This window comes from Lissotriton vulgaris, chromosome 7 (assembly GCF_964263255.1).
Source record: "Lissotriton vulgaris chromosome 7, aLisVul1.2, whole genome shotgun sequence".
Classification (NCBI taxonomy): Eukaryota; Metazoa; Chordata; class Amphibia; order Caudata; family Salamandridae; genus Lissotriton; species Lissotriton vulgaris.
In genome coordinates this window covers 203,623,338-203,650,882 of record NC_141695.1, presented here as the reverse complement: position 1 = coordinate 203,650,882, position 27,545 = coordinate 203,623,338, and the positions used below count along the sequence as shown (strand labels likewise).

The following is a 27,545-nucleotide window of genomic DNA, read 5'->3' as shown; positions in this document are numbered from 1 at the left end:
ACCAGGGATCACACTCGGCAACTCTGGGCATTAGCTTGCCTCATCTCTACTACGGCCCCCCACATTCGCCGGGGATGCCTGGTTTCACCTCAGAGATACCCAGTAGGGACCATTCCACAGGGATAGCCAGGACGGGTTCCTCAGCGGTCTACAGTGCCACGACGCCTCAGGGCAGCAGTGCGCTTTACAAGACCACATACATGACAAGTGAGGCACCCGAAAGTGTGGCTGGTTCTGCTGGTAGGATGCCTTCACACTCAGCAATCAAACAGTCAATGCGATCTAATACGCAGTTACTCCCTGGGTGCTTCCATAATTTTATAACCATTTGCCAGGATTTCCACCACCAGTACTCTCCATCGCTTTTCTTTTCCCCATTGCTCCAACTACACAAGAAGTGGGCCTCAACAGGTGGAGACTTACTACAGCCTGTCCCCTCTCCAGAGATACATATCAAAAAACGAAGCAGGAAATTGACAATAAGGCACCCAGCTCAACTTGTATCATGCACAATCGCCCAGTCGATTCGTTATAGTGAGCAGATAATAACTTCAAAGTAGAGCAAGGATTTTTATGCCAAAGGGAGCTCAGAGCAAAGCAGCGGGAGCTTTGTGACTTTGCTCTCCCTCACCTCCTGCTTCTTTGGACAAGTAGGTGAGGCGACTACAAAAGAAAACTAACTTTCCAGGAGCAAAAAAAAAAAAGTTGCCAGCTCACAATATTCAAGTTTCAAATCTTTATTTCGATCGAGTGATCATAAAAGATATACAATAAACACATCATTTAAAATTCCAGTGCGTCAATGTTTCATTTGTGTGAAATACATAAGTTTTTTTTTTTTTTAAAAGAGTGTTAAAACAAGAGTAACAGTGTATCAAAGACGAGGGATTTTCATGAGTCTCCTGCCATCTTTGTGTACCGGGTTCTAGAGTGCCACATCGCTGTTAGAAATTTGGCGAGAGCGAACACTGTTGGCGGAGATAAATCTGTCTTTAAAACTCTAAATGCAGGAAGGAAAGTTCTAAATCCCAGGTTTTTAAGCAGAGGGACAAGCCAAAATTGTCTGCTTTTGTGGTAGGCTCGACAGAAAAAGATAACATGTGCTTCATTCTCCTTAGTATGGGCACAAGCAGGACACATCTCTGTGAGAGACTGACCAGCCCATGCTTTGGTGAAAGTCTTTAAAGGACGAGACCCATACCTCAATTGCAGGAATAGTTTTCTTGTTAAAACACGAGCCATTCCATCCAAAACACTTTCAAGGTTATATGAGTCTTTAATTACGATAAAACGATGTGTCAGAGATCCCTCTCGCGCACTGGCCAGGACTCAGGTAAGCATTTTATCATAATATGCTCTGGAGAGCGCTTTCCTTGGGATCCTGGTACTTGTGCTTTCTGGGTGTGACCACAGTTCTGGTATTCCGAGGGTCTCGCATGTTCTCTTAATGTAATTTAACCAGGGATCTTGGTGGCATTAGGTAAAGTTAAAAACCCCTGAAGCTCAGATCGATAGGAGGTGAGATCTTGGCTACTCCAGATGCGACGCCAGAATGTTAAGGGTTTGACCCCTAGTTCCTCTGTGATGGGCCTTAAAGCCAGATCCAATCTCAAGGGCAGGAGTGGGGTACTTGGCGGGAGGGCGGTCAGCTGCCTTAAAAATTTATTTTCTGTGATCTGCAGGTTAGAGGATGAGGTGTAGCCCCACATCTCTCCCCCGTAGATTACTCCCCCCCCCCCGCGCCTGGGCTTTGTATATTTGAATAGCGGGGGTCAGGGGGCGGTAAGTTCACTTGGACGTGATTCTCATGATACCCCCCACCTTCTGGGCCAGCTTCATGTTCGCTTTAATCTGGTGAGCCCCCCACGTCAGGTTTTGGTTTAGAGTTATCCCCAAATACTCCATAGTAAGAACCCTTTCCAAACGTACTGAACCAAGTAGGGGATTTGGACGCTTTGTGAACTTGGGATTTAGGATCATGAATTTAGTTTTTTGGGGGTTAATTTCGAGGCCCCTTTCTGTGCAGAAATCTAGAAAGCCATCAAGCACTCTCTGTATGCCCATCGGGGTTTTAGACAGCAGCAGGGTGTCGTCCGCAAACATAATTGCGGGCACCCTGCTGCTGGTCAGTTTTGGGGCATCAGTGTTGACAATCCCGGTCAGATGTGCGATTACCCCGTTCACGAAGAGGCAGAACAGGGTTGGTGCAAGCACACAACCCTGCCTCACCCCTCTGCGAACGGGGAATCTTTCAGTTAATTTTCCACTTCTCCCACATCTATCCCTTGCGAAGTTGTTGTGGTGTAATTTTATCAAGATTGCAAGGATGTCTTTCGGGACGCCTAGTTCTGCCATTACCTCCCACAGTTTTGATCTTGGCACTAAATCGAAGGCGGCACGTAGATCCACAAAGACCGTGTACAGGGTGCCGCCCTCGATAAGTGCGGTCCTCCAATATATGAGATTTAATCTGAATATTTGGTCGATTGTGGAGACCCCCCTCCTAAATCCTGCCTGATACGGGCTATGAGTGTCCGTTTCCTCCAACCAATTCTGCAACCGATCTAGTATTAGCCTACCGAAGAGCTTCTGTGAAACATTGATGAGGCTTATGGGGCGGTAGTTGGCTTAGAGCAGAGGGGATTCCTTTTTAAATATTGGGACCACCTCTGCGCCCAGCCAAGATCCGGGAACCTCCATACCCCTGAGAACCGCATTGAATATCAGCAGGAGATACGGTGCCCATATCCCTGTTTCCTGCTTAAAGAGATCTCCAGGGACCCCATCTAATCCTGGTGCTTTTCCTCCTGCCAACCCCGCAATTGCAGCACAGACTTCTTTTTCCGTGAAGGGTTCACCATCCTGGGTACTCAGAATAATGCAATTGGTGTTGCTCTGAAACGCATCCTCCATTGCATATAGGGATTGATGGTGCTCCTGCCACATGCCAGGGGCAATATTAGGTTCAATAGCCGAGGGGAGATCTTCCGACCCATGGTTGACCAGTCGCCAGAATTTGCGAGAATCTTTATTGGCTAATGCACCAGAGAGGTCCTCCCGATGTTTTTGGTCCCATTCGGCCTTGGCGTTTGCCAGCAATGTCCTATAGGCCCGTCTTTTACCTTGTATTATCTCGTGGCATCCACGCGCCTTTATTGCGAGTAGGAGTTCTGGTTTTGAGTCCCGGCATGTGGCATTGTACCAGGATTTTTTTTGTGTCCCATTAGTTTTACCTGGTCCTTTGGCAAATAGGTCTAGCTCCAGGCGGGAGGGGGGGTGGGAAGAGGACCAGCTGCGGCGAGTCTTCAGCACAGCGCCCGCTGGTCCTCGCTGTCCCGGAGGGGTAACAGCGTCTGTGGGCGGCTCCTCTCGTAGTCAGGGAGTCCTTGGTGATGTGAGCCTCGAGCGGCTGCCGCGAAGCGGGGGGCGCGAGGAGTGGGTGGAATGGAAAACAGAACCACTTGGCAGAAAGCAGAAAATTCGTCCCTCGTTCAGCAGCGCGATGCACTGAACTCCCAGCGCTCTGCTCTTTAATCCAGGTGGGAGGGGGGCGGGAAGAGGACCTACTGCGGCGAGTCTTCAGCGCAGCGCCCGCTGGTCCTCGCAGTCACGCAGGGGTATCAGCGTCTGCGGACGGCTCCTCTCGTAGTCAGGGAGTCCTTGGTGATGTGAGCCTCGAGCGGCTCCCGCGAAGCGGGGGCCGCGAGGAGTGGGTGAAATGGAAAACAGAACCACTTGGCCAGAAAGCAGAAACTTCGTCCCTCGTTCAGCAGCGCGATGCACTGAACTCCCAGGGCTCTGCTCTTTAATCCAGGCAGGAGGGCGGCAGGAAGAGGACCAGCTGCGGCGAGTCTTCAGCGCAGCGCCCGCTGGTCCTCGCAGTCCCGCAGGGGTAACAACGCTTGTGGGTGGCTCCTCTCGTAGTCAGGGAGTCCTTGGTGATGTGAGCCTCGAGCGGCTCCCGCGAAGCGGGGGCCGCGAGGAGTGGGTGGAATGGAAAACAGAACCACTTGGCCAGAAAGCAGAAACTTCGTCCCTCGTTCAGCAGCGCAAAGCTCACAATATTGAAAAACAAGCAACAAGCAAAGAGTGTCAATATTTCTTGTGACAAATTGGTGATAAATCAGCAAACAGTCCCAGTTTTTAAGAGGCGGGAGAGAACAAATCCGGACCTTAATCAGAGCTGGCAGATGGGAGAGCAAGACGAACAGGGACACAATACATTATACGTTGAGAATCATCCAGCTGCAGATTACAGTCAACCAGGCAAAAGAGAGGTGGCCCTATCCTGACTCTTCCTGGCAATGAAGGGCAAGGACGGTCCCGCCCCTGGCCAGGGCTTCGCCCAGACGTGGCGGACCAGTGAGCACTTTTATATTGTGACGGCGTTGGTGGCCCTCCTTTCCCTCCAGGGAGCAGAGGCTTCTGAGGCAGTTAGTCTGGTAACAGCGTAGGTGGCATGTGCGTCTGGCGCTGCGGGGAGCAGAGAGCACTTTTATAGCAAAACTGCGTTGGTGGCCCTCCCTTCCCTCCAGGGAGCACAGGCATCTGGAGCATGAAGTCCAGTAGCAGCGTAGGTGGCAAGTGTGTCCCCACTCTACACCACTCCACTCTACAGCACTCTACTCCACTCTAGGCCTCTCTAATGTACACCACTAACTCTAGTAAACTCTATTCCACTCTACGCCATTCAACTTTTCTCTACGGCATTCTACAGCACTCTTCAACACTCCACTCCATAAGTTACCCCTCCACTACATGAGACTTCACTCTACCCCACTCTACATCACTCCACTCTATGACACTCTACTCCTCTCTACACCACTCTTCGACAATCCACTTTAGGCAGCTCCTCTGTTGGACAATCAGCTCCACTTTACACCACTCCACACTACTCCATTCTATGACACTCCACTCCTCTCTACCCAACTTCGCTCTAGGACACTTCACTGTATGACACACTACTCCCCTCTATGACACTTCATTCCATCTTTTGCTATTTTGTGGCTCATGTTCAAAGTTTGTATGTGTGATATTTACTTTTTATATGTTTTTAGGTCCTTTTCTCAATTTGTGATTTCTGGGCTTCTACATATTTGCTGTAGCTGAAACACTTTTAAAGTTTATAGGCTCAATGCATGTTTTTCGTTGTAAAGGTATTTTTTGCTTTTCTGTGATAATTAAATTGTTGTTCTTTCTTTGCCTAATCTTTTTTCCTCACTTTTCCAACTCAATAGTTGCTTCTACTCTAGTTACTTATTAGAACAATGTAATTCCCTTTTGATGTCTTCACTAAGATGTCCCTTGCTTTTATTAATTTAATCTCTTTCATTTCTAATATTTTGTTGCTCATTACAACCATCATTCATCTTTCTGTTCACTTTAATGGTCTTAAATTAATTAGAAGAAAATACTTATTCTGGCTCTATTTGCAGATGGTCCACGCAATGTTGTGATTTCTCTGGATCCTTCAGCGACTCTCATTGAAGACAGTAACGTCACTCTGATCTGTAATGCTGATGCCTTTCCGAAAGCACATCTTTTCACCTGGTACAAGATGAGCCATCACTTCAAAAATACATATACTAACAGACTGCTGTTGGGAAAAATCAAAAAGAATGAAGCAGGATTGTATTACTGTGAAGCTAAAAATGATATTGCATCGAAGAAATCCGACCCGATCTCACTGGACGTTTACTGTAAGGATATATATTTTTATTATTGATGTTCAGCTTTTATTGTTGTTTCTTGAAATAAAGACAGATGTCTGCAGGGGAAAAATGGGTAAAGTGGTCAAGTATCGATAATGAGATCCAGGTGATGGCGAAGGAAGGGACAGGAGTTAGGAGTGCAGAAGTGTCCATGCAGTGGCAGAAGTCTGTATGTGGTAATATATCTCCATGATTAATTACCTGAGTAGAGATCTTTGTGTAACCTGCAGCTTAATTTATTTATTTGTTTATATGTTTATATAGCGCTTGAATCGACTTCTGGAGCAGTATATCTGCACTTGAGCAGGCTCAGAGGAAAGTTAGGACACTGGCAAAGTTAATAGGTTAGAAACAAGAACATCTTTAACAGTTTCCTAAATGTCATGTGTTCTGGACTGAGTCTTAGAAAGACAGGAAGTTCATTCCAGAGGCGTGGACCGAGGTAAGAGAGGGCCTTCCCTCCCAATCTTGCCCTCTTAATGATTGGTAGTTCAAGAAGATCTTTACTGCTGGAACGAAGAGCGTGCGAAGGAGTGTAGGGTATAAATTTGTCGGCCAAGTAGGATGGGCCCAAATGCAGGAGTGCTTAGTGGATAGTGCAGCAGGTTTTAAACTTGATCCGTTGGTGGATGGGCAGCCAATGGAGCTTCACTAATAGAGGGCACGATGGTGACCTAGGAGGCGCATTCTGGACCAATCTGGCTGCCGTGTTTTGGACTATTTGAAGTCTGCTTAGTAGGGAGTTATTAGCTGAGATCAGAAGCCCATTGCAATAGTCCTGGCGACTGATCACTAAAGCCTGGACTAGGGTTTTCCGAGTAGAATCCGGGAGTAGTGGAAAGACTCTCCAGGGCATTCCGATTATGTAAAAGCATGAGCCAGCTGTCTGTGTCGCTTGTTCTTTTAGTCTAAGGGCCTGGTCTAATCGGAGGCCTAGGTTTTTTACAACAGATTTAGGGACAGGTTGGGACCCAGATCGGATGGCCACCATTCTGGGGTCCACAAAAGGGGAGCTTCGACGAACAGCATCACCTCTGTTTTCCCCACGTTACATTGCAGAAAGTTGTTTACCATCCACTGGGACACAGCTCACATTCCATCAGAGAAGGCCCGTTGGACCGTCGCTGTAAGTTTACTGAATGGAAAGAGTAGCTGCGTATCATCAGCATATGAAACGGGGATGAACCCGTTGGTCTTCAGAAGGCTGGCCAAGGTGGCGACATATATGTTAAATAATGTGGGGCTCAGACAAGAGCCCTGTGATACCCCCCTTGGTCAGTTCCATGGGAGTCGAGCGATATGGGCCAAGGTTGACACTTTGCGAGCGACCGGACAGAAAACTCGTCATCCACGACAGAGCTGACCCCCTTAGCCCCACCTCTTTCAATCTTTTGAGCATGATATCATGGGAGACTGTGTCAACCACTGCGGATAGGTCCAACGGCAACAGAATCATAGAATGCCCTTTGTCAAGGGACATTAATGGTTTGGGGTCCTTCTTGATCAACTCTACATTGCATTATTCCAAGTATTACTGAGTCTACTCTGCATGTGGAGCAGTCAGGTCACACATCAACTGGCCCGGGAGTGGGAGACTGGACAGAATGGTGAAGAAAGAGAAAGCCCCACCACATGGTGTCCATGCACCTGTTCACTACCATGTGGAGACAATTAGTCATGAAATACCATACTGAAGAGCAGGAGTTCTGAGCTAAGTACCAGGCCCTGAAGCAGCAAACAATGGCACACCTTTTATTTATGTAAATATGGAACTTGCTGCATCTTTTACTGAGGAGCTTTAAAATAAAGGGCGCAATTATAACTGTTGGATTATCTATCATTAAGATAGTCCTATATTCCTAACCAAAAACCCCCATCTTGTGTACACTCCTTCCAAACACAACTGCAGCAATTCCCTGTTCCACAGCAGAGTGCGCCATTGCTTCCTGACTATCTGTGCACTATTTAAATATGAACATGTATGTACACAATAAAATGAACTTGTTAAATCAGGTTGACAGAACATAGACCAAAGAAAAGGTGTATAGAGGATTCTCATGATGTCCGGAAATCTTCAAGTACTACAAGGCCCAGTGTACCTTTAACTGTTACGAATTAGCACACTCAGCAATATTTAACAAGGCACTCTTGTGAGGTGTATGAAAAATGGGATTGATAGAAAGAGCTCAATGTTCTAAAAGTACACGTGAAAGATAATAATATAATAATAACAGCTACGCTTGGCAGATGACAACAGACTTTCCCCTGCATCAAACCTCTCTCCACAGCAGTTGTCATATAGACACCAATACATTTCTCCAGCTGGCATTAAGGTCTCAGCATCTGTTAACTTCACAAGTAGTGATGTGACGAGGAAACTATGCCAGAAGTCCCAGTATCTCATTATAAAGCTCTACGCTGGAAAATTACGATTTTCCTATTTTAAGTGACAAGCAAATCTGGAATGTATGTCAATGTAAGGAGGCCAACAGTATGCTTTTTTACCAGTTGAGGAGAAAACCCTTGATTTTAAGGTCAGTTTTCATGTTGAAACGTGTTTGGGAGATCAGGCTAAGAGATTTGATATAAAAATTGCTGACTGTGTAGAGACCGCTTCGGTAAAAGGGATAACACTAGAAATGTGGTGGAAGATGAGAGGTGTTGGTCCGTGGAGAAAGGGAGGCCTGCGGTAGGGGGCTCAGGTACAGTTGGACAGACATAAATGCAAAAAAGAAAGCACATTGAGGGTCATGTCAAAAAGGGTTCTGGGCTTAATGCTCCAGAGTTAGAAAAAGCTATAAAGGCTAAAGGAAAAGATCGCAATTTAGTGGCATGTGATGGGGCGTCAAGTAGTGGTGACGTAAGTTATCCTGTTCATCAGATTTAGACGAAACAGAAGAGGAATGTGTGTCACAGGATTGCACAGTGAAACAGGAAAAGATTAAAATAGAAATTATTTATTTTGTGGATCATTATGGAAGGAGATGTTTGACCCTCTTTTGATGCAACATCTATTGTCCCCTCATTGGATGCCAACATAGCATGTGGCTCAGTACATATCCTTTTGTATATGGCGGGAAATGCCAAAGAATGTTCAGACACGGTTGAGGTCAGAGTGTCCAATTCCTAGGTTGGATTCTAAGGTGATGTACACACCAGAATTGGATCTAGAAATTATGAGTTTGTTACATAATTCGGGCAGTGACCCTAGTTAGTGTTTAAATAGGGGTCTGAAGGGATGCCAAGATAGGCTCTTAGACATACTAGCCCAGCTGACAAAGAGTTTTGGTATGTGTGAGGAGGCTCAGGTGGGAAATACAGTTGTGGATGCAGTGGAAAGGCGCCAATGGGTACAGAAGGCTATATGCCTGTTGAGTAATGCAAATGTGCACTCTGTATGGAAAAAAGAAAAAGCATACTAATGAAGATTGACCCTAAGTTGGCCGAATTGGCCAGTAAAGAATTTGCCATAGAGAGAAGTGGTATGCTGTTTGGAGAGGAATTTATGAGGGAAATGTCCAGGTATGGGGTCACATTTATTTCCTTACAAAAGGCTCAGAGAAACATCAGGAAGGTTTTTGGTGTGGGCAGAGAAAATGAGGGTCGATTCCTCAGTCGTTTCCAAGGCATCACTCATGGGTCATTTACATGAGAATTTAGACCCTATGGCTATGAGTATAAGGCAGCGCAAGGCTGACATCAAGGTCACAAGGGAGTCAAGCGAGAGGAGATCAAGAGGAGCCGCAGGTATGTTTAAAACAAGACCCTATGTGTATCCATGTAGAAATGGGTGGCAGACTAGCTTAGTTTGTGTATGCAAGAAGAGACATTTCTAAAGATCCTTGGGTGTGGGGGACGGTGCAAAGGTATTAGATAGATTTGATAGGGACTTCAGTGCAGGACACGTGTTCCAGGATATCGAGTCTCTAAACAGGAAAGGGGCTATAGATTAAAGGTTTGTTGAGGGTTTTTGACAGCAACATCTTTCTAGTAGAGAAAAAGGACAAGCGATTCATTACAGAGTGCTACAGAGGTTGAAAGGATATCATTTGCGTTTGGGGCAAAATACTCACGGAAGGTGAGGTTGAGCCAGGAAGCAGTGCAGGAGGTGAATTTTTTTGCTGAAAATGGCGATTTTTGGAGAGATACTGAAGTAGTGATCGAGTCAGATGGATGAGTAGCCAGGTGTGGTTCAGCGACAACTGGAGGACGTTGGTCAGTCAACAAGAGTGGAAAGCATATCAATCACCCAGAGTTGCTTGCAGGATCATTCACGGTGAAGGGTTTTGTGAGAAATCGGGAGAACTGTTGTGTGTTGTTAAGGATGGACAATGTATTGGCATTGAGGTATGTGAACAAGTTTTGAGGACCTCAATTGAGGGTACTGGTGGAGATGGCAAAGGAGTTTTGAGTTATTGTCTTGACAAGACGGTTATGGTTCAAGCATAGTAAATTCCAAAGAAGAGAATTGTGGAAGTAGATTGGGATTCAATGACCCTAAGGGATTCAAGTGATTGGATTATTTTTGAGCTTATAAACAAGATGGGGTCCCTTGGATGTGGACCTATTTGCGTACCGGTTGAATGCTCGGCTTCCAATGTTTAGCAGTTGCAGACAGGTTCCAGAGGCAAGAGCAGGCCAGGGGATGCTGTTCTTCCAAACTGAGGGGATAGAAGGGCATATGCGTTTCCTCCTTTTGCAATGCTTCAGAGGGTACTGATAAAGGAAAGAGAGAGCGAAGTTGGTGTTGATGTATGGTTTCCAGACATGCTGATGAGTCTGCTGATAGACGGTCCGGTGTTAATACCTTGTTTTCTGTAATTGCTGGTGAATATTCAGGGAGGATGCGACAAATTGGTAGAGTCTGGACAGCTAGTGCCGATGGGATGGATGACTTCAGGAGATTATGGCAGGTTTCTGGATTATAAGAAGGGTCTTCAAGTTCCAAGCTTACGGAAGAGTCATGGGTACCAGGCATACAAGGCATACAGGACAGCATAGAGAAGATGAAAGGGTTGGTGTGCTGCAAGGAGGTTGGATTCCGTTTCAGCACTTGTAGTGGAGGTTGCCAATTATTTGACGGAGGTTTTTAAGGAAGACGTTTCTTATAGTCTAGTATATTTGAGAATGTCTGCAATTTCAACAGGACATATGTTTAGTAGATGGAGTGCCAGTAGGGCAACGTGTATTTGTGAGAAGGATAATGAAAACTGTTTGTATGAAGGTTTTACCAAAAGCAAGACATTCTTCGCCATGTGATGTGGCACTAATGAAAAAAGAGGTTCAAAGCTGGGGATATAATGATCTCCATTCTTTGAAACAGTTATCGTGGAGTATGGCTGTATCACTTTGTTTAGTTTCATTAAGATTTAGGAGTGATCAGGGGCGTAACAAACACCCCCGCAGACCCCGCAGTGCGGGGGGGGGGGGGGGGGGGGCCTCACTCTCTAAAGTTAATGAACGGGGCCCCCAGGGGCCCCCGGCCCCCTCGGAGGGCTGTGAGAGAGGCCTGCGCTGAAGCAAGCCTCTCTCCCTCTGCGTCTGAAGCAGGTGCAGCCTGCTCCGTTCCCCTCACCCCCTCCCTCTGACTGAAGAGAAACAAAGTATCAATATACATTGTTTCACTTCAGTCAGAGGCAGTCCCGGAAAGAGGATGGGGGCCCCAGAGACAGCAGTCTCCACTGCTCCTCTGAGGCAGCACAGAGCCCGGCCCCCACTCTCTCCTCTCGACAAGCAAAGCCCACCCCACAAGAAAAGAGACAGGGACACGGAGGGGGTGGGGGCCCCACCGGGGCCCCACCCCACAAGAGAAGAGAAGAGACAGGGACAAGGGGGCCCCACCCCACAAGAGAAGAGACAGGGACAAGGATGGGGTGGGGGCTTCACCCCACAAGAGAAGAGAAGAGACAGGGACAAGGATGGGGTGGGGGCCCACCCCACAAGAGAAGAGACAGGGACAGGCCCCCATCCGAGAAGAGACAGGGACAAGGATGGGGTGGGGGGCCCACCCCACAAGAGAAGAGAAGAGACAGGGACAGGCCCCCATCCGAGAAGAGACAGACAAGGATGGGGTGGGGGGCCCACCCCACAAGAGAAGAGAAGAGACAGGGACAAGGATGGGGTGGGGGCCCCACCCCACAAGAGAGAGAAGAGAAGAGACAGGGACAGGCCCCCATCTGAGAAGAGACAGACAAGGATGGGGTGGGGGGCCCACCCCACAAGAGAAGAGAAGAGAGGGTGGGGGGCCCACCCCACAAGAGAAGAGAAGAGACAGGGACAAGGATGGGGTGGGGGGCCCACCCCACAAGAGAAGAGAAGAGAGGGTGGGGGGCCCACCCCACAAGAGAAGAGAAGAGACAGGGACAAGGATGGGGTGGGGGCTTCACCCCACAAGAGAAGAGAAGAGACAGGGACAAGGATGGGGTGGGGGCCCCACCCCACAAGAGAAGAGAAGAGACAGGGACAGGCCCCCATCCGAGAAGAGACAGACAAGGATGGGGTGGGGGGCCCACCCCACAAGAGAAGAGAAGAGAAGAGACAGGGACAAGGATGGGGTGGGGGCCCACCCACAAGAGAACAGAAGAGACAGGGACAAGGATGGAGTGGGGGGCCCACCCCACAAGAGAAGAGAAGAGAGGGTGGGGGCCCACCCCACAAGAGAAGAGAAGAGACAGGGACAAGGATGGGGTGGGGGCTCCACCCCACAAGAGGAGAGAAGAGACAGGGACAAGGATGGGGTGGGGGCCCCACCCCACAAGAGAAGAGAAGAGACAGGGACAAGGACAAGAGAAGAGAAGAGACAGGGACAAGGATGGGGTGGGGGCCCCATCCCACAAAAGAAGAGACAGGGACAGGCCCCCACCCGAGAAGAGACAGGGACAAGGATGGGCTGGGGGCCCACCCACAAGAGAAGAGAAGAGACGGGGACAAGGATGGGGTGGGGTGGGGGCCCCAGAGACAGCGCTCTCCACTTCCCCTCTGAGGCAGCTCAGAGCCCGCCCCCACTCTCTCCTCTCCATAAGCAAAGCCCACCCCACAAGAGAAGAGAAGAGACAGGGTGGGACAAGGATGGGGTGGGGGCCTCAGAGAGCAAGAGCAGGAGACAGCACAGAGCAGTGCTCTGGACCCTGACAAGGGTGGGAGTGGGGGCCCCTAGAGAGAGCATTCTCCAGGGCAAAGCTCACATGAGAAGGGACGAGGCAGCAAAATGGTGCCCTCAGGTAAGCCCTCTTGTTAGAACACACCATGGGCATCCGCAGGAGGGAAGGAGGGGGGCCGAGAAGGGTGCAAGGCAGAGGGGAAAAGGGTGCAAGGCAGAGGGGGAGAAGGATGCAAGGTAGAGAAGGGTGCAAGGCGGAGGGGAGAAGGGTGTAAGGCAGAGGGGAGAAGGGTGCAAGGCAGAGGGGAGAAGGGTGCAAGGCAGAGGGGAGAAGGGTGCAAGGCAGAGTGGAGAAGGGTGCAAGGCAGAGTGGAGAAGGGTGCAAGGGAGAAGGGTGCAAGGCAGAGGGAGAATGGTGCAAGGTAGAAAAGGGTGCAAGGTGGAGGTGGACTAGGGTACAAGGGGAGGAGGAGAAGGATGCAAGGGGGAGGGGGAAAGGTGCAAGAAGGAGGGCAAGAAGGGTGCAAGGCAGAGGAGAGAAGGGTGCAAGGGGGATGGTGATGAAGTTAAAAATGTGCCCCCCTGGAAACATTTCTGCAGACAACCATGGAACGCACACTACTTTGTAAGGGAGAGTGGGAGAGAGTGGAGAGAGAAAGAGTGGGGAGAAACAGTGGAGAGAAACAGTGGAGAGAGAGAGTAGCTAGAGAGAGAGACAGTGGAGAGAGACAGTGGAGAGAGAGTAGACAGTGGAGAGAGAGTGGAGATAGACAGTGGAGAGAAAGAGAGTGGAGAGAGAGTGGAGAGAGCATGGAGAGACACTGGAGAGAGTGTAGAGAGAGAGACAGTGAAGAGAGAGACAGTGAAGAGAGAGACAGTGGAGAGAGCGAGTGGAGAGAGCGAGTGGAGAGAGCGAGTGGAGAGAGAGAGGGGAGAGACCGAGTGGAGAGAGATAGAGTGGAGAGTGGAGAGAGAGAGAGAGTGGAGAGTGGAGAGAGAGAGAGAGAGTGGAGAGAGAGAGAGTGTGGAGAGAGAGAGTGTGTGGAGAGAGAGAGAGAGTGTGGAGAGAGAGAGAGTGTGGAGAGAGAGAGAGAGAGAGAGAGAGAGAGAGAGAGAGAGAGAGAGAGAGAGAGAGTGGGTGGAGAGAGAGAGAGTGGAGAGAGAGAGAGAGAGAGAGTGGAGAGAGAGAGAGTGGCGAGAGAGTGGAGAGTGGAGAGAGAGTGGAGAGTGGAGAGTGGAGAGAGAGTGGAGAGTAGAGAGACAGTGGAGAGAGAGACAGTGGAGAGAGAGACAGTGGAGAGAGAGACAGTGGAGGGAGACAGCAGAGAGAGAGTGAGTGGAGAGAGAGTGAGTGGAGAGAGAGTGAGTGGAGAGAGAGTGGAGAGAGAGAGTGGAGAGAGAGAGTGGAGAGAGAGAGTGGAGAGAAAGTAGAGAGAGAAGGGGGAGAGGGTGGAGAGAGAGAGTGGAGGGAGACAGTGGAAGGAGACAGTGGAGGGAGACAGTGGAGGGAGACAGTGGAGAGAGAAAGTGGAGAGAGAGACAGCAGAGATAGAGTGGACAGAGTTGAGAGAGAGAATGGAGAGAGAGTAGAGACTGACTCAGACTGAATACTGACTGACCGAGAGACTGACTGACTGAGAAACTGACTGAGAGAGAGAGTGACTGACTGACAGAGAGAGAGAGACTGGTTGAGAGTGAGACTGACTGACTGACAGAGACTGACTAAGGTAGAGAGAAACTGACTGAGAAAGAGAGACTGAGAGAGAGAGGCAGAGACTGACTGACAGAGAGATAGACTGATTGACTGTGAGAGAGACTGACTGACTGAGAGAGATGACTGAGAGAGACTGACAGAGAGAGACTGACTTGGAGAGAGACTGACTTGGAGAGAGACTGACTGAGAGAGAGACTGACTGAGAGAGAGAGAGAGAGAGAGAGAGAGAGACTGACTGACTGGGGTAAAGAGAGAATGACTGACTGAGAGAGACTGACTGACAGACTGGGAGAGAGAGAGGCTGACTGGGAGAGAGAGACTGGCTGACAGAGAGAGATTGACTGACTGAGAGAGATAGACTGACTGACAAAGACTGACAGAGAGAGAAAGAGACTGAGAGACTGACAGAGAAAGAGAGACTGACTAACAGAGAGAGACTGACTGACAGAGACTGACTGAGAGAGAGAGACTCACAGAGAGAGACTGACTGACAGAGAGAGACTGACTGAGAGAAAAACTGACAGACTGAGAGAGACTGATTGAGGGAGACTGACTGAGAGAGAGACTGACTGACAGAGAGATACTGAGACTGACAGAGAGAGAGAGAGACTGACTAAGAGAGACTGACTGAGAGAGACTGACTGAGAGAGACTGACAGAGAGAGACTGACTGACAGACAGAGAGAGAGCGAGAGACTGACTGACTGACTGAGAGAGACTGACTAAGAGAGACTGAATGACAGAGAGTAATAGACTGACTGACACAGAGAGAGACTGACTGACAGAGAGGGACTGACTGACTGACTGACAGAGAGAGACAGAGAGAGAGAGAGAGAGAGAGAGACTGACTGACTGAGAGTGACTGACTAAGAGAGACTGAATGACAGAGAGATAGACTGACTGACTGAAAGAGAGATACTGACTGACAGAGAGAGAGAGAGAGAGACTGTGATGGAATTGGGGTCAAAGTGTGTATGAACCTATGCAATGCCTCTCAAGATTGCTATTGTCTAATAAAAATAAAAATGTATTATCAAAATGTGCTCTTTGTAGTTACATCTGCTTTTGAAATACTGCATTGTCGCATTGTCTAATGTTTTTAAACGGAAACAAGAAGGAGCAGTGGATGCACTTTTGTCAAAACTGAACCCGATGTTGAATATCATGACAGGAGTCTGCATCAGGAAACCCACCTAAAATTGGGCAAACTTCCCCGGCCTACTGATGGCAGGGACCCTGTAATGAATGGACCACCCCCTATGACAGCCTGCTGGCAGACTAAGCCCAACCTTTAACTCCACCATCCAGTGTTACTTATAACGGCTGCATTGGTGACAGTGGCGTAACAATCGCCCCGCTTCCGCTGCAGTATGGCGGGTCACTAGCCTCAGAGCTCTAGACTGGCACGGAGGATGGGAGGGGGGCCCCCTCCATGTAGTTTGCAGGGGGGCCCCCTCATGTTTCGTTACGCCACTGGGAGTGATTCGGATATAAGGGCATTGGAAGTGTCTTCAAGAATTTTTCAGCCAGAGGATGTGTGTTTTGAGGTAAGTAGCAACAAAGAAGACAATGTTAAGGAGAATTGTTGTCCGACTAGGGAGGGTCATGAAAGCTTATGTGTGGTAAGTTGTTTGAAGGAGTTTCACATTTCTCCCCTCGGAAAGGTAGAAACATGTAGTAATGTGTGAGGAGTATAGCTGAGACTACGGCGCCCATAATGCCTGGCTGAATGTGGCCCCTCCTTTCTCTCTGGTTTTCCTACTTAGACTCCTCCCTGTGTGTGATCAGGTGCTTGTCACCTGATATCGGAATCTGACTTTCATCAGGATCACGGAGGAAAAGTCGTTCCTCGTCTGGATATCAATTTTCAAAAGGAAAGCATATTTGTTTTGTAAAGCGCTCGACCGCGCTTCATCCGAGAGCGAGGTCGCTCTAAATCACAAACTTTTGCATTTTTCGAACGTGCTCGAAGGCACAGTCATTGTTCTATGAAGCGCGGTGAGTCAGATGCTCATTCCCCGCTGGACCATAGTTACCGCATTTCATATACACACGCATTGCGGAGATAAGCAGGTGTGTGTGTTCCAAACTCTTGGTTATTTTTATGGAAATTCTGACGCTGTGCCCACAAATCGTTTCTTATTGCTGGAAAGAAGTATTGTAAGCCTCAGAGTGTTCTGCTTGCAGGAGAACGAAGAATATGGCAGCAAAGGGCTGAGCGGAGTACATTCTATTTTTGTTTCTACTTGCATTATTTTTGGGGCATCTATAGTTCAAGAGACAGCATTCAGGATATCAACAAAACCAGGAGTGGAAGACCAAACGCCTAGGAGCCGATTGAAAGGCTTGGATTTCAGAGCAGATACTAGGAAACAATCACTGTTGGGAGCATTTGGTTGGAATTCAGGAACACAGAAGTCTTCCTGGAATACTTGCACAACCCTGTCATCCGAAAAGGAGGCCTGCTTGGTTACAGATAAGGTCCTTACAAACTGGTTATATGAACTCCATAATACTGGTATATACTGCTGATATTTATCACTGAAGAAAGTGGTAAACACATTGTTTGTTTTCTTTTCTTTATTTTTCTATTTTTGAACCTTTTTATGTGGTATGATTGCGGCAGCAATAGATGTAAGTGTAATCTTGCTTATTTCACAATGCTATAATCCACATAATGTGCAGGGATTTATGTGTGTTATGTTGTGTTTCAATTCACAGGAAGCACGGCTACCATAGAGTTAAGTCTAAATGATCCCAGTCAAGGCTTCATTGTTTTGCCAAGCTGCTGCATCTTTATGGTTCATTTGCCCCTTTTTTCCCTTCCCCTGTTATGGTATAATCTGTTGAGTTTCTGCATACTCGCAGGTGGTTCCATATAAGGGTAGGAGAAAGTCAGCATTGTTCATCGCTCCCGCTGTACCCAGCTGATGAAGTTAGAGGTAACCTATTCTGTCATGACAAGGAGTATGAGAAGAGGACATTGGGATTGAGAAGAAATGGAGGTACTCAGTTGTTGATATATTTTAGGCACTCTTATCATGCAGTATCAATGCCTATTCTGGGTAGATGGGTTAAAGAAGTAATGAGGAGAGCAGGGGTTGATATGAGTCAGTTTGGTGCTCATTATGCTAGAGGGGCAATGGTGAGTAAGGCCTATATGACAGGCAGTAGACTTAGTAGTATCATGAAGGCAGCGGATTGGTCTAATGATACAATGTTTAAGAGATGTTACTTTAAACCTGTGGAGAATGCTGTAGCGAATATTATTGATGGGCTCTGAACATGCATTGCAGGCCTCCATCCCTTGATATTAAATGCAGAGTTTCCACGGTTTCAATGGATAGAAAATCAAGATATTATTAAAGAAAAGGAGGCTAATATTATCCCTCCCATGCCTCCCCAACCCTATTGATGTGTTTGATTTTTTGTTTTCCAGGACCAAGTTAAGAAGGAGTCTTAAAGAATTGTGGATAAATGAAGGATATCAAAATATGCTTTAGGCTTGAATATTAAGATTTTCATATTTAAAGCGACAAGGAAATCTGGATTTCATCAAAGTCGCAGAGGCTTGTTTTTTTTGTAGGTCCATTAATTCCACTACAAAAAGTAGCTCCATTACCATAGCAACAGAACAAAACATAATGGACATTCACCTCAAACGAGAACACTCTTTTTGCTGCTATCAAACATAACAGTCAATTATTGGATCATCTTATGGCCCTTGCAAAAAGACTTTGTTATTTCACACGCACCTACCTGCTGACACAGCGCAGGGGCATCGGCTCCAGGCGCTGCAACGAGCGCCGTGAGGGGAACGGCTGAAAACCTTTGGCCGACCGGGAGCGCCGGTAGACTCCCGACTACAGTTCCCAGCAGCCCCGGGGGAGTCGCGCCTCCCACACGCCACCAGAGCGCCCGGAGGCGCTACAAAGGGGAGAGCGCCCGTGAGCCCCCTGGGGTTCATTTCGCACACGCACCTACCTGCTGACACAGCGCAGGGGCATCGGCTCCAGGCGCTGCAACGAGCGCCGTGAGGGGAACGGCTGAAAACCTTTGGCAGACTGGGAGCGCCGGGAGACTCCCGACTACAGTTCCCAGCAGCCCCGGGGGCGTTGCGCCTCCCACACGCCACCAGAGCCCCCGGAGGCGCTACAAAGGGGAGAGCGCCCATGAGCCCCCTGGGTTCATTTCGCACACGCACCTACCTGCTGACACAGCGCAGGGGCATCGGCTTCAGGCGCTGCAACGAGCATCGTGAGGGGAACGGCTGAAAACCTTTGGCAGACCGGGAGCGCCGGGAGACTCCCGACTACAGTTCCCAGCAGCCCCGGGGACGTTGCGCCTAATACACGCCACCAGAGTGCCCGGAGGCGCTACAAAGGGGAGAAAGCCATCTCGCCTCGCGAGTCGCGCGCGGGAGAAGCCCAGGGCAAGGCCATCTGTGGCCATCCGGGGACAACCAGGGACGGGACTGGCCACCCCCAGACATCATGGGTAAGAGAAAATTACTAACACCCCTAATAGAGGAGGGCTAAAGCCAAAGTCCCTAGAAATACCTCTAGCATCATCAACTACCTAACCACTGCAGTAGGGGAACTGTCTAACCAGATTGCTGATACAGAACGGGAACTGGGACTAGAAGGAGGCCAGGGGGATACAGTGGGCGAACTCGTTCCCCCTACTAACTGCATCCCTCTGGAACCAAGGGTTATTATAGATATTTGCAAACCTCTAACGGCACAGGACCCGATCAATCTACCATTTCCGGAGTTGACAGAAACTGTTATTATTCCCCCTGACATTGTTAATAATGAGACCAACCATAAGGAGAGAAGACCTACTATATCATCAAAAAATCGTGGGAAGAGGCAACATAAAAATGCAAATCTAACCAGCAATACTACCAACACAGAAGGACTGCTGCTTACTAATGACCTAGAGGGGCACCTAAGAGTATTAATCGAAAACATTTTCACCGAGAAACTCGAATCCACCTTAATCCGAATCTCTACTGACATAATTGAAACCCTCAAAGATTGTGTTAACGGACTAATGAAGAAATGGGACCGCATTCATGAATTTTTACATATTCATGATCATTCACTTAGTAAACAACCTGATGCACCTGTATTTGCCCCACAAGCGATTCCACCCATGATATTGGAAGCCAGGGAAACTAAAGGCCCATCTTCTTGCCCGAGAATGCTAGACACTGAGAGACCCACCATCTCCCCATCTACTGAACAAGGGAAAAATGTGTCTAGGACACTCCTTAGTGGATCGGGGACACGAGGCAAGTTAGCTGAGACTAGGCAAGAACTACCCACCAGGAACAAGGGGGGGGGGGTAGGACAATCTGCCTCAGTGCCGCCAGTTAATCTCCCCCAGAACCCACTCCTTTTGTAGCAATCCTGGTAAATGTCCCGCCTTTAGCCGCAGGAGAGGTGGAATTTCCCGAAACACTGTTACATAACATCAGGAAATGGTGCAACGAGAATTGCTGCGGAGAGAAGGACATAGCTAATAGCATCCGGATGGGCAGAAGGGTGGGTTGGGTAGGCTACACTAAAAAACATCTAAAAGGCGATTGCATTATAGTGAACTTTAATAGTCCCAATGTGTCTAGTCGCCTTTTTTGGGATGCCTCAAACTTAGACCCAAATGATGTGAGCATCCGTGCAATGCCCCTGGGCTTTTTTTTACCTGCAGGTGACCCGGCCTTTCGGTGGGGGGCGGACCAGGCAGACAGGAAATAAGGAACACCAAGGTGGGGGAACTATAAATCATGCCACTCATGAGCATCCATGGGTTACCCAGAAACCCTGGGGACGGGTGCCGGTCAGGAACAGACACATGTACGAGCCCAGAGAGAACTTAGTCCTTTCTAACAGATTTACTCCTTTAGTTAATTTAGAGGAAGTAGATTGACTAAATAGTGAAACCTCCCTGGGGGCTAGTCCTGGCGAAAACAGAGTTAGTATGCCTATAGAACCTGCCACGCTCCCAGAATTCCAGAATCAGCACATTAACACCTACAATGGATTGTATAAAACTGCTGACCTGGAATATTGCAGGGTTGCGTTCGAAAATGGATGATCCAGCATGGTTTAACATGGTAAAAGAATACAACATTATAGCGCTCCAAGAGACCTGGGCCAGGGACAAGGTTTTTTGGCTTGATGGATATACATCTTTTTGTCCCAGCCGAAAGATCACCAATGGGGAGAGATGAAGGTGGTCTTATGTTCCTAGTCTCAGTTAACAATTGTGGGTAGAGTAAAGGAACTTGACAGCCCATCAAATAACTTTATGCTGCTAGAAATTTTGCTACCAGATCATAATAAGTTGGTTCTCATAAATTGTTACAATTCTATGCAAGGGGGGCCTCAAAATTTTAATCTTCATTCTTTGTTAGAATTCCTAACCGATTATAAGCATAAACAATCCACTTTTTTTCAGTTCATCATGATGGGGGATTTTAATGTTCATTTGTGTGCTTTTAATTGCCAGTACAAGGATTATGATGGCCCTGAACTTACTACTCCACAACACTTTGAACATAGTGCCAAGGGTGAGGCTATGAAGAACTCCTGTCATCTAACGATTTGTTTGAGGTGGGGTTTCCAAACCAGAGCGATCGAGTAATCACATATAAAGCTCGAGATAGCGAGTCAATTATTGACTATATATTCTTGTCACCGGGGCTGTTAAATTATGCTGTGTCCTACAATGCCAGCTCTAGTGGGTATAGCGATCACAACCCGGTTATACTCGTTCTGGATGGGACCCTCGGCCTCTTGAACAAAAACTCCTTTACTAAGATAGCGATAGATGTAAAGAGTAAAGATCAAGGAAGGAGACAAAAGCGGTAAGAAGCTCCGCTAATGCAATCCTAAGTTTCGCGAGAAGACTGGGGGGGAAACCATGTGAAGCTTTGATAGCTATTTACAAGGCAAAGACACTTTCAATAGCTAGGTATGGTGCGGGCCTTTGGGGATATGTAAAAGGGGACACTATCCAAAGGGAGGAAAATACATTTCTTTGTTCCCTTTTGGGTCTCCCCCAATCGACCGCTACCTTTTCGGTCCATCAGGAGTTGGGGATGGGATATATCAGAGACACTATAGCAATGGTACCCATCCTACTGTGGATCAGAGTTTGGATTAACACTAATCTTACCTTGAACCATAAAATACTTAAGGACTGCTTAAACCTAGATAAGGCTTAGGACATTCAATGGTTAGCATACATCAAGCAGACAGTAACAGAACTGGGGCGTCCAGAGAGCTTTTTCAATCCTTCTGGACTGAAAAAGGCAGACCTGACTTGGGTTAAAACTAACTTCCCTAAATACAAGGAACTAGAGCGGGAGGAAAAACAACTAAGTAAACCCACTGTCAAGGCCCATTACATGTTAATTTCCTGCCTATCCGTTCAACCATACTTAGCAGTCGTCACTAATCCATTCCATTGATCGCTATTAACAAAGCTCTGGTTTAATCAGATCCACATGAACAATGGGTGGTCCAAGCCTGAAGATGCGACCGTATGTAAATGTGATGATTTTTCATCACAAGATACTATGCACTTCATGCTGTTCTGCACTTTCTATCACGATACCAGAAGGAAGTTTATTGTTCCCCTGTTGAAAGAGAAAGCATTTATACAGGCTAAACCTGCTTTACTTTTTTTGCTACTATTGGAATCACCTGTGACAATGTATAGTGTGGCAAGTTTTCTTGTTGCATCCTTTCGAAGTAGGAAGAAGAGACTTGCATTGTAGTCATGGGGGTCTTTAGGATAACTGAATTATATTGACTATGAATTATGGATTTCAAATGAGGAAACCTTTTTATATGTTTTTTATTGCTATTTTATGATACTAGAATGTACTGTATGCATTTTATGAATTGTTGAAATGTTTCTATTGTATATAGCATACTTTTATGATTTTTTGAAAAATCGAATAAAGTGGTTATGATGATGATGATGATGATGATGATGATGATGATGATGACTTTGTTATCCTTTGTTTAAAGAATCAAATATTTAAAAAAACTGACCCTGAGTTTTAGGACCATCTTGCACACCATTCAGTTTTTCTTCTCCTCTCATTGAGGACAATGCTGCATTAGAATAGATGATCAAACATACGGTTCTTAAAATCTACTCCCTCAAATACTGCATGTGAAAGGTGAAGGCATTCAAGATTGCCTATTCCGTTATACACAGATTTCTAGCCACTGCTCCCTCAACATTCAGTAGTTTATCTTGACATGCATTCAATGATATCTATAAACCTTTTTTTCCCCTTGAATGATTGGTTTCACTTGTTTTAAACGTCTTATCCCCTTGTAGATACATAAAAGCCTCTTCTTTATTATCTTCCACCTCCCTCTGGGGAGAGTTATGAAATGTCCTACTCTGGTTATCTGCATTTGTAAAATCCACTTTCTTCTCATCTTCTCATAAAATCTCTGCTGTTTTTAATGGATTTAGTTTTTAACTGCAACATTTTTCTGTGTTTTTTTTGCTCAATAGCATATACGTCTTAATTAAAGCCTGGATTTCAGGTCTTTTCGTGAACATTGGATTTAATTTTCTCCCATGTTTATTTCACAAAAGTAATCTGAGACAAAATTCTAACTTTACGACTGTCGGTATTCACAAAGGGCATTAGGATTCCTAACTTTATTACTCCTATATGCCCTTTGTGAAGACTGAAGGTGGTAAAGTTTGGATTGTGTCTCAGATTACATTTGTGAATCGACCCTCTGTTTTAACTGGTACCTCCTCATCCAAATTTAATAATGATTAAAACTGCTCTATTCGCTCTTTTTATGGAAACTTGATCCGCTTTTGCCACCATTTTGCTTGTGTCTTGAGCAAAAATACTCATAGAAGGTGCTGACTTGGGACCGGATTATGAGTTTGGCAGTATGGGAGCGGGCCTCCATGCCAATGCCCAGCACCCACACTGCCAAACTCGACAGCCTGCTAGATTGGAAGTTTTCTCTTGGTCTGGCAAGCAGTACTTTGACAGTCCCATGGCTAAGTCGCATATGTTAGTCTTAGCACAGCCTCACCAATGTATGACCAAAGCAAGTTCCTGCATGGCATGGACTGGTGGAATCAATGCCATGCAGGCACGGGGGTGCATAAAGACAGGAGGACAAAAAATGTGTCCCCAGGCATGTACGCCCATGCACAGGGGCAACTGGGAGCCCTTACTACTATGGAAAGTGTGAGGTCTGGAAACTGTTAATATGCTAGGCGGTGCAGCTGCTGCACTGTCGGCATATTGCTGCACTAGGCTGCTGCACCACCACGGAGGCATCAGAGATCCCCGGCGGTTGTGTGGTGGTGGAACCATTGCACTCGTAATGTGGTGGTTAGACTGCCAGTGCACCAGTTCCGGCCATGCCACTGTGAGTTTGGAGGTCTGATGGGCGGTAAAACTCATAATTAGACCCTTGTGTCAAAATTAATAACACTTTCCCTTTAAAGAAAATGTTCTTGAAAGTAGGCAAAACATTTTACAAAGATCGATTTCAGGTGTCTTCACCGATCCTATATGATGCACTTCTGTCCTCAATCCTAGTTTTGCCCCCAGTCAGAGTCTTCTAACATGAGGTGATCCCCACAACTGCACCAAAACTCACATATTAATTGCTGTTCACAAACATGAAATGGTAAATGGCCACTGGGTGAGGCAAGCATTGCCTAGTATGACTAAGCCTGACCAAACTTGAAGCTCAGTGCTCAAGGATATTTCCTGCGATCATGGGTGTATGCACCGTACCCAGGGGGGCTGTTCCGTACCTGTTTCGGGGCGAACACTGCTTTTACGGCTGTTTTCAGCTCCCGTAGTAAAAGTATCGTAAGGTGCATACCTGACATGAATCGTACTTGCTGGGTCTGAAAAAGCAACGGGGAACCGTACAGATGTCGCGTACACCGTGCTCCGAGGGAGATTCGTTCAGGGATTTGATTCGTACAGTCTCTGTATGATTCGTACGGAGTCCAGCTCCTGGTACGAATCGTACTTCGTCGTACGTACAGGGACGTTGCAGGGTACGATTCGTACGGGAAAAACGCTCCGAACGGCTATTCGGAGCGTTTTTTCCTGAATCGGAATCGACCCCTTGATGTCAAATTAAATGAGAAACTATACCTTAAACAAATACGTGAAAAATATTATTTTTTTCAATTTTGTTTCAAATTTAAAAATAACTATTTAATTTACTTGACTTTATAATTACTATTACTTATAGATTTAAAAAAATGTTAAACTGTAAAAGAAAATAACATTTGAAAAAATATGTGTGACATCCTTTTATTATACTAAATATTGTGGGAAGGTGTTAGCTACTGATTCAGCGCGGACCCAATAATTTTTTAACAGGGACAAGCATTCAACACTTTCATGTACTGTTGCACATTCACCCGATTGTCCCTGTTGCGCTGGCGGTCAAGTTAGCATGTTCTACACAGACAATACATAGTCATTAATTTACACAACATCAATGGATCAATTAGTTGAATAATTGAAGGCCAATAGTCATTTCAAATCATTGATAACGCAAAGAACCACAAACTTTTTTTTTTGATAATCAACTTTATTGGCAATTTTAAAAACAAAACAGGAAGAAAATTTCATTAGTCGCAGTTCGTGAATCAGCAGGTGCAGTTGGGTAAAAATCACAATACATGGGTGAAAGAAAAACATTCCAGTTCGACATCTTATTTATCATGGTAACAACAAAGACAGTGGGTAGATCCGGGTTCATGGCGGAGTCAGAATAAACCATTTCCCCCATATTTTAGGAAACATTTCAGGGGTACCCCGAAATTCAAAGAGCGTCTCTTCCTGGGCCCTGCACCAGTCCACCCCCCTCCTCCACCCCCCCACCGTGGGACGGGATTCCCGCATCCAGTTGCGCGCTATGTCTCTCTTCGCCATGGCCACCGCCGTCCCCAATAGGCGTTTGTCTGCTCTATTGCCGTCTAGGCCATCGAAGCTACCCAGAAATAGTCGAAGTGGGTCGTGAGGGACCTCCCAGCCCAGAGCCTGTGTAAGTTCTCTCTCCACCCCCCTCCAGAACTTCACCAGGCCCGGGCATGCCCACACCATATGATAGAAGTCTGCTGAAGAGTTCCCACACCTAGGGCACTCCGGGGAGGGTCGCAAGTGAGCGCGGAAAAGCCTCTCTGAAGTGAGGTAGGATGTGTGTAGATAGTATGTTTGCACCAGCCGTAACTTGGAGGAAATGGTCAGGGTACGTGGGGCCATCAGGGCGTCTCTCCAATCAGCCTCCTCTAGGGGTCCCACCCAACCCTCCCAGCGGGTGCACAGTTGGTTAAGGGACGATGGGCCATTGTTGACTAGGGCACGGTAAATTCGGGACACTCCTCCCCTACCCAGATCCCCCATCATCACTTGGGCCTCCAGCGGACTAAATTCTGGAAGGGTGGTAGGCGCGGGAAGGTGTGCATGCAGGGCGTGGCGAAGCTGCAAATATCGAAAGTGTTGGGTGTGAGGAAGGGCGTGGCGTTGCTGTAGGTCAGCGAAGGCTCGCATGTGATCCCCCACCCAGATGTCCTCGAGCACCAACACCCCAATGAGATCCCAGCGCCGAAACCCTCCAAGCGTCGAGACCTCCCGGAGCCAGTTCCCATGCCAGAGTGGCGTCAGGCGGGTAAGTTTGCGGTCCCATCCTGTAAGGCGCAGGGCAGTGCGCCAGGCCAGCAATACCGCCCAGGTAATCGGAGCCATGGTTTGCGGGACAAGGCAACCATAGAGGAACGCTTGGAGCTGAGGAAAGTCAGTCTCTTCCAGTTCCACCCGGTTTGCCGGGTCGGACCAGCCTCCCGCGTACCAGTCGTGGATGACAATAAACTAGAATCACAAACTTTTGAGAGTGATTTAAATGTATCTAACTCAATGCATTAATTCAGAAAAACCTCATGAGAGAGAATACACTCTAATAATCATCTACCTAATACCTAACCTCATCAAATAAAATTGTCACATGGAAGTGATAGATGAAGAGACATCAGGCAATATTCATCAATCCAAAATTCTCATTTCAGAAAGATAGAAGAAGAGACAAAAGCACAAAATTAATTCTCGAGTTCTCAAGATACCAACCCAAGAGAATAGGAATGGGGAAAATCACCACCATGGCCAAGGCAGCGGCAAGGGACCCACGATCAGAGTGTCAGGGATCAAAGTCTCAAGATCAGAAGAAAGATAGGACTGGATCAACTTGCCCTCTCTGCAACCTGACAATCAGCAACTCACCATCACTCTCTCCGTCTCCCTCAAAGACCTTGCAGCAGTGGCTGTTCTAACCCCACCCCTAAATCACCTATTCTTTATACCCTTTTTGTACATGTCTATCCCACTAACGTTGCTAATGTCACCCCTTCTAGCTGACGGATAGGTTAAAAAGACGGGGTGGATGGTCATTTGGCATTAGATCATGCTTTCTTTAACTACCCCATTGTTCATTTTCGTCTCCCCCCTATTCAATAGGCTTAGTATCTTTCTCCCTTTTCATGGTACTCAAGTCTAACTTTTTCATCATTTCATAATCTTTATTGATTTCATCAAGCTCTATCTTATCTCTTTTCCTCTTTACTCCTTTCTTTTTATACCATTTATCTAATGTAAAGTTCCTTCTTTTCATGCACCTACAACATTGAACGCTATTATTATTATTCCCTAAAAGACTTTCTCCAAACATTGTAAACCAGTTCTTTACAGCTGTAAAACTCTTTCCAATTCTTACCGTCAACATCCAGTTGGGATAAATCCTTGTGCAACGTTGTAATGTTCTTAATTTAACCTTCTATCCCTTTACTTTTATCTGGGATATATGTGCAGCAATGTTGAATTTTTAAGGTTCCACAGACTCCACCCTCCTTTGCCAAAATAATATCAAGGGCCTGCCTATTTTGCAAAACCATTGATCTGATTGCCACCATTTTGGTATCAATCATCAAAAGTCCACCAG

The 27,545-nt window shown here is 47.0% G+C and overlaps 1 protein-coding gene across 2 annotated transcripts in view; it reads left to right on the top strand.

The window, feature by feature from the left end:
• Nucleotides 1-27,545, top strand: part of LOC147701197 (B-cell receptor CD22-like) — a 339,266-nt gene that overhangs the window by 245,649 nt on the left and 66,072 nt on the right. For both annotated transcript variants that reach the window (XM_086929941.1, XM_086929942.1), the window contains exon 9: nucleotides 5,436-5,699. In XM_086929941.1, coding sequence (XP_086786067.1) covers nucleotides 5,436-5,699 — 264 coding nt within the window. The remainder of the gene's footprint in view (nucleotides 1-5,435; nucleotides 5,700-27,545) is intronic.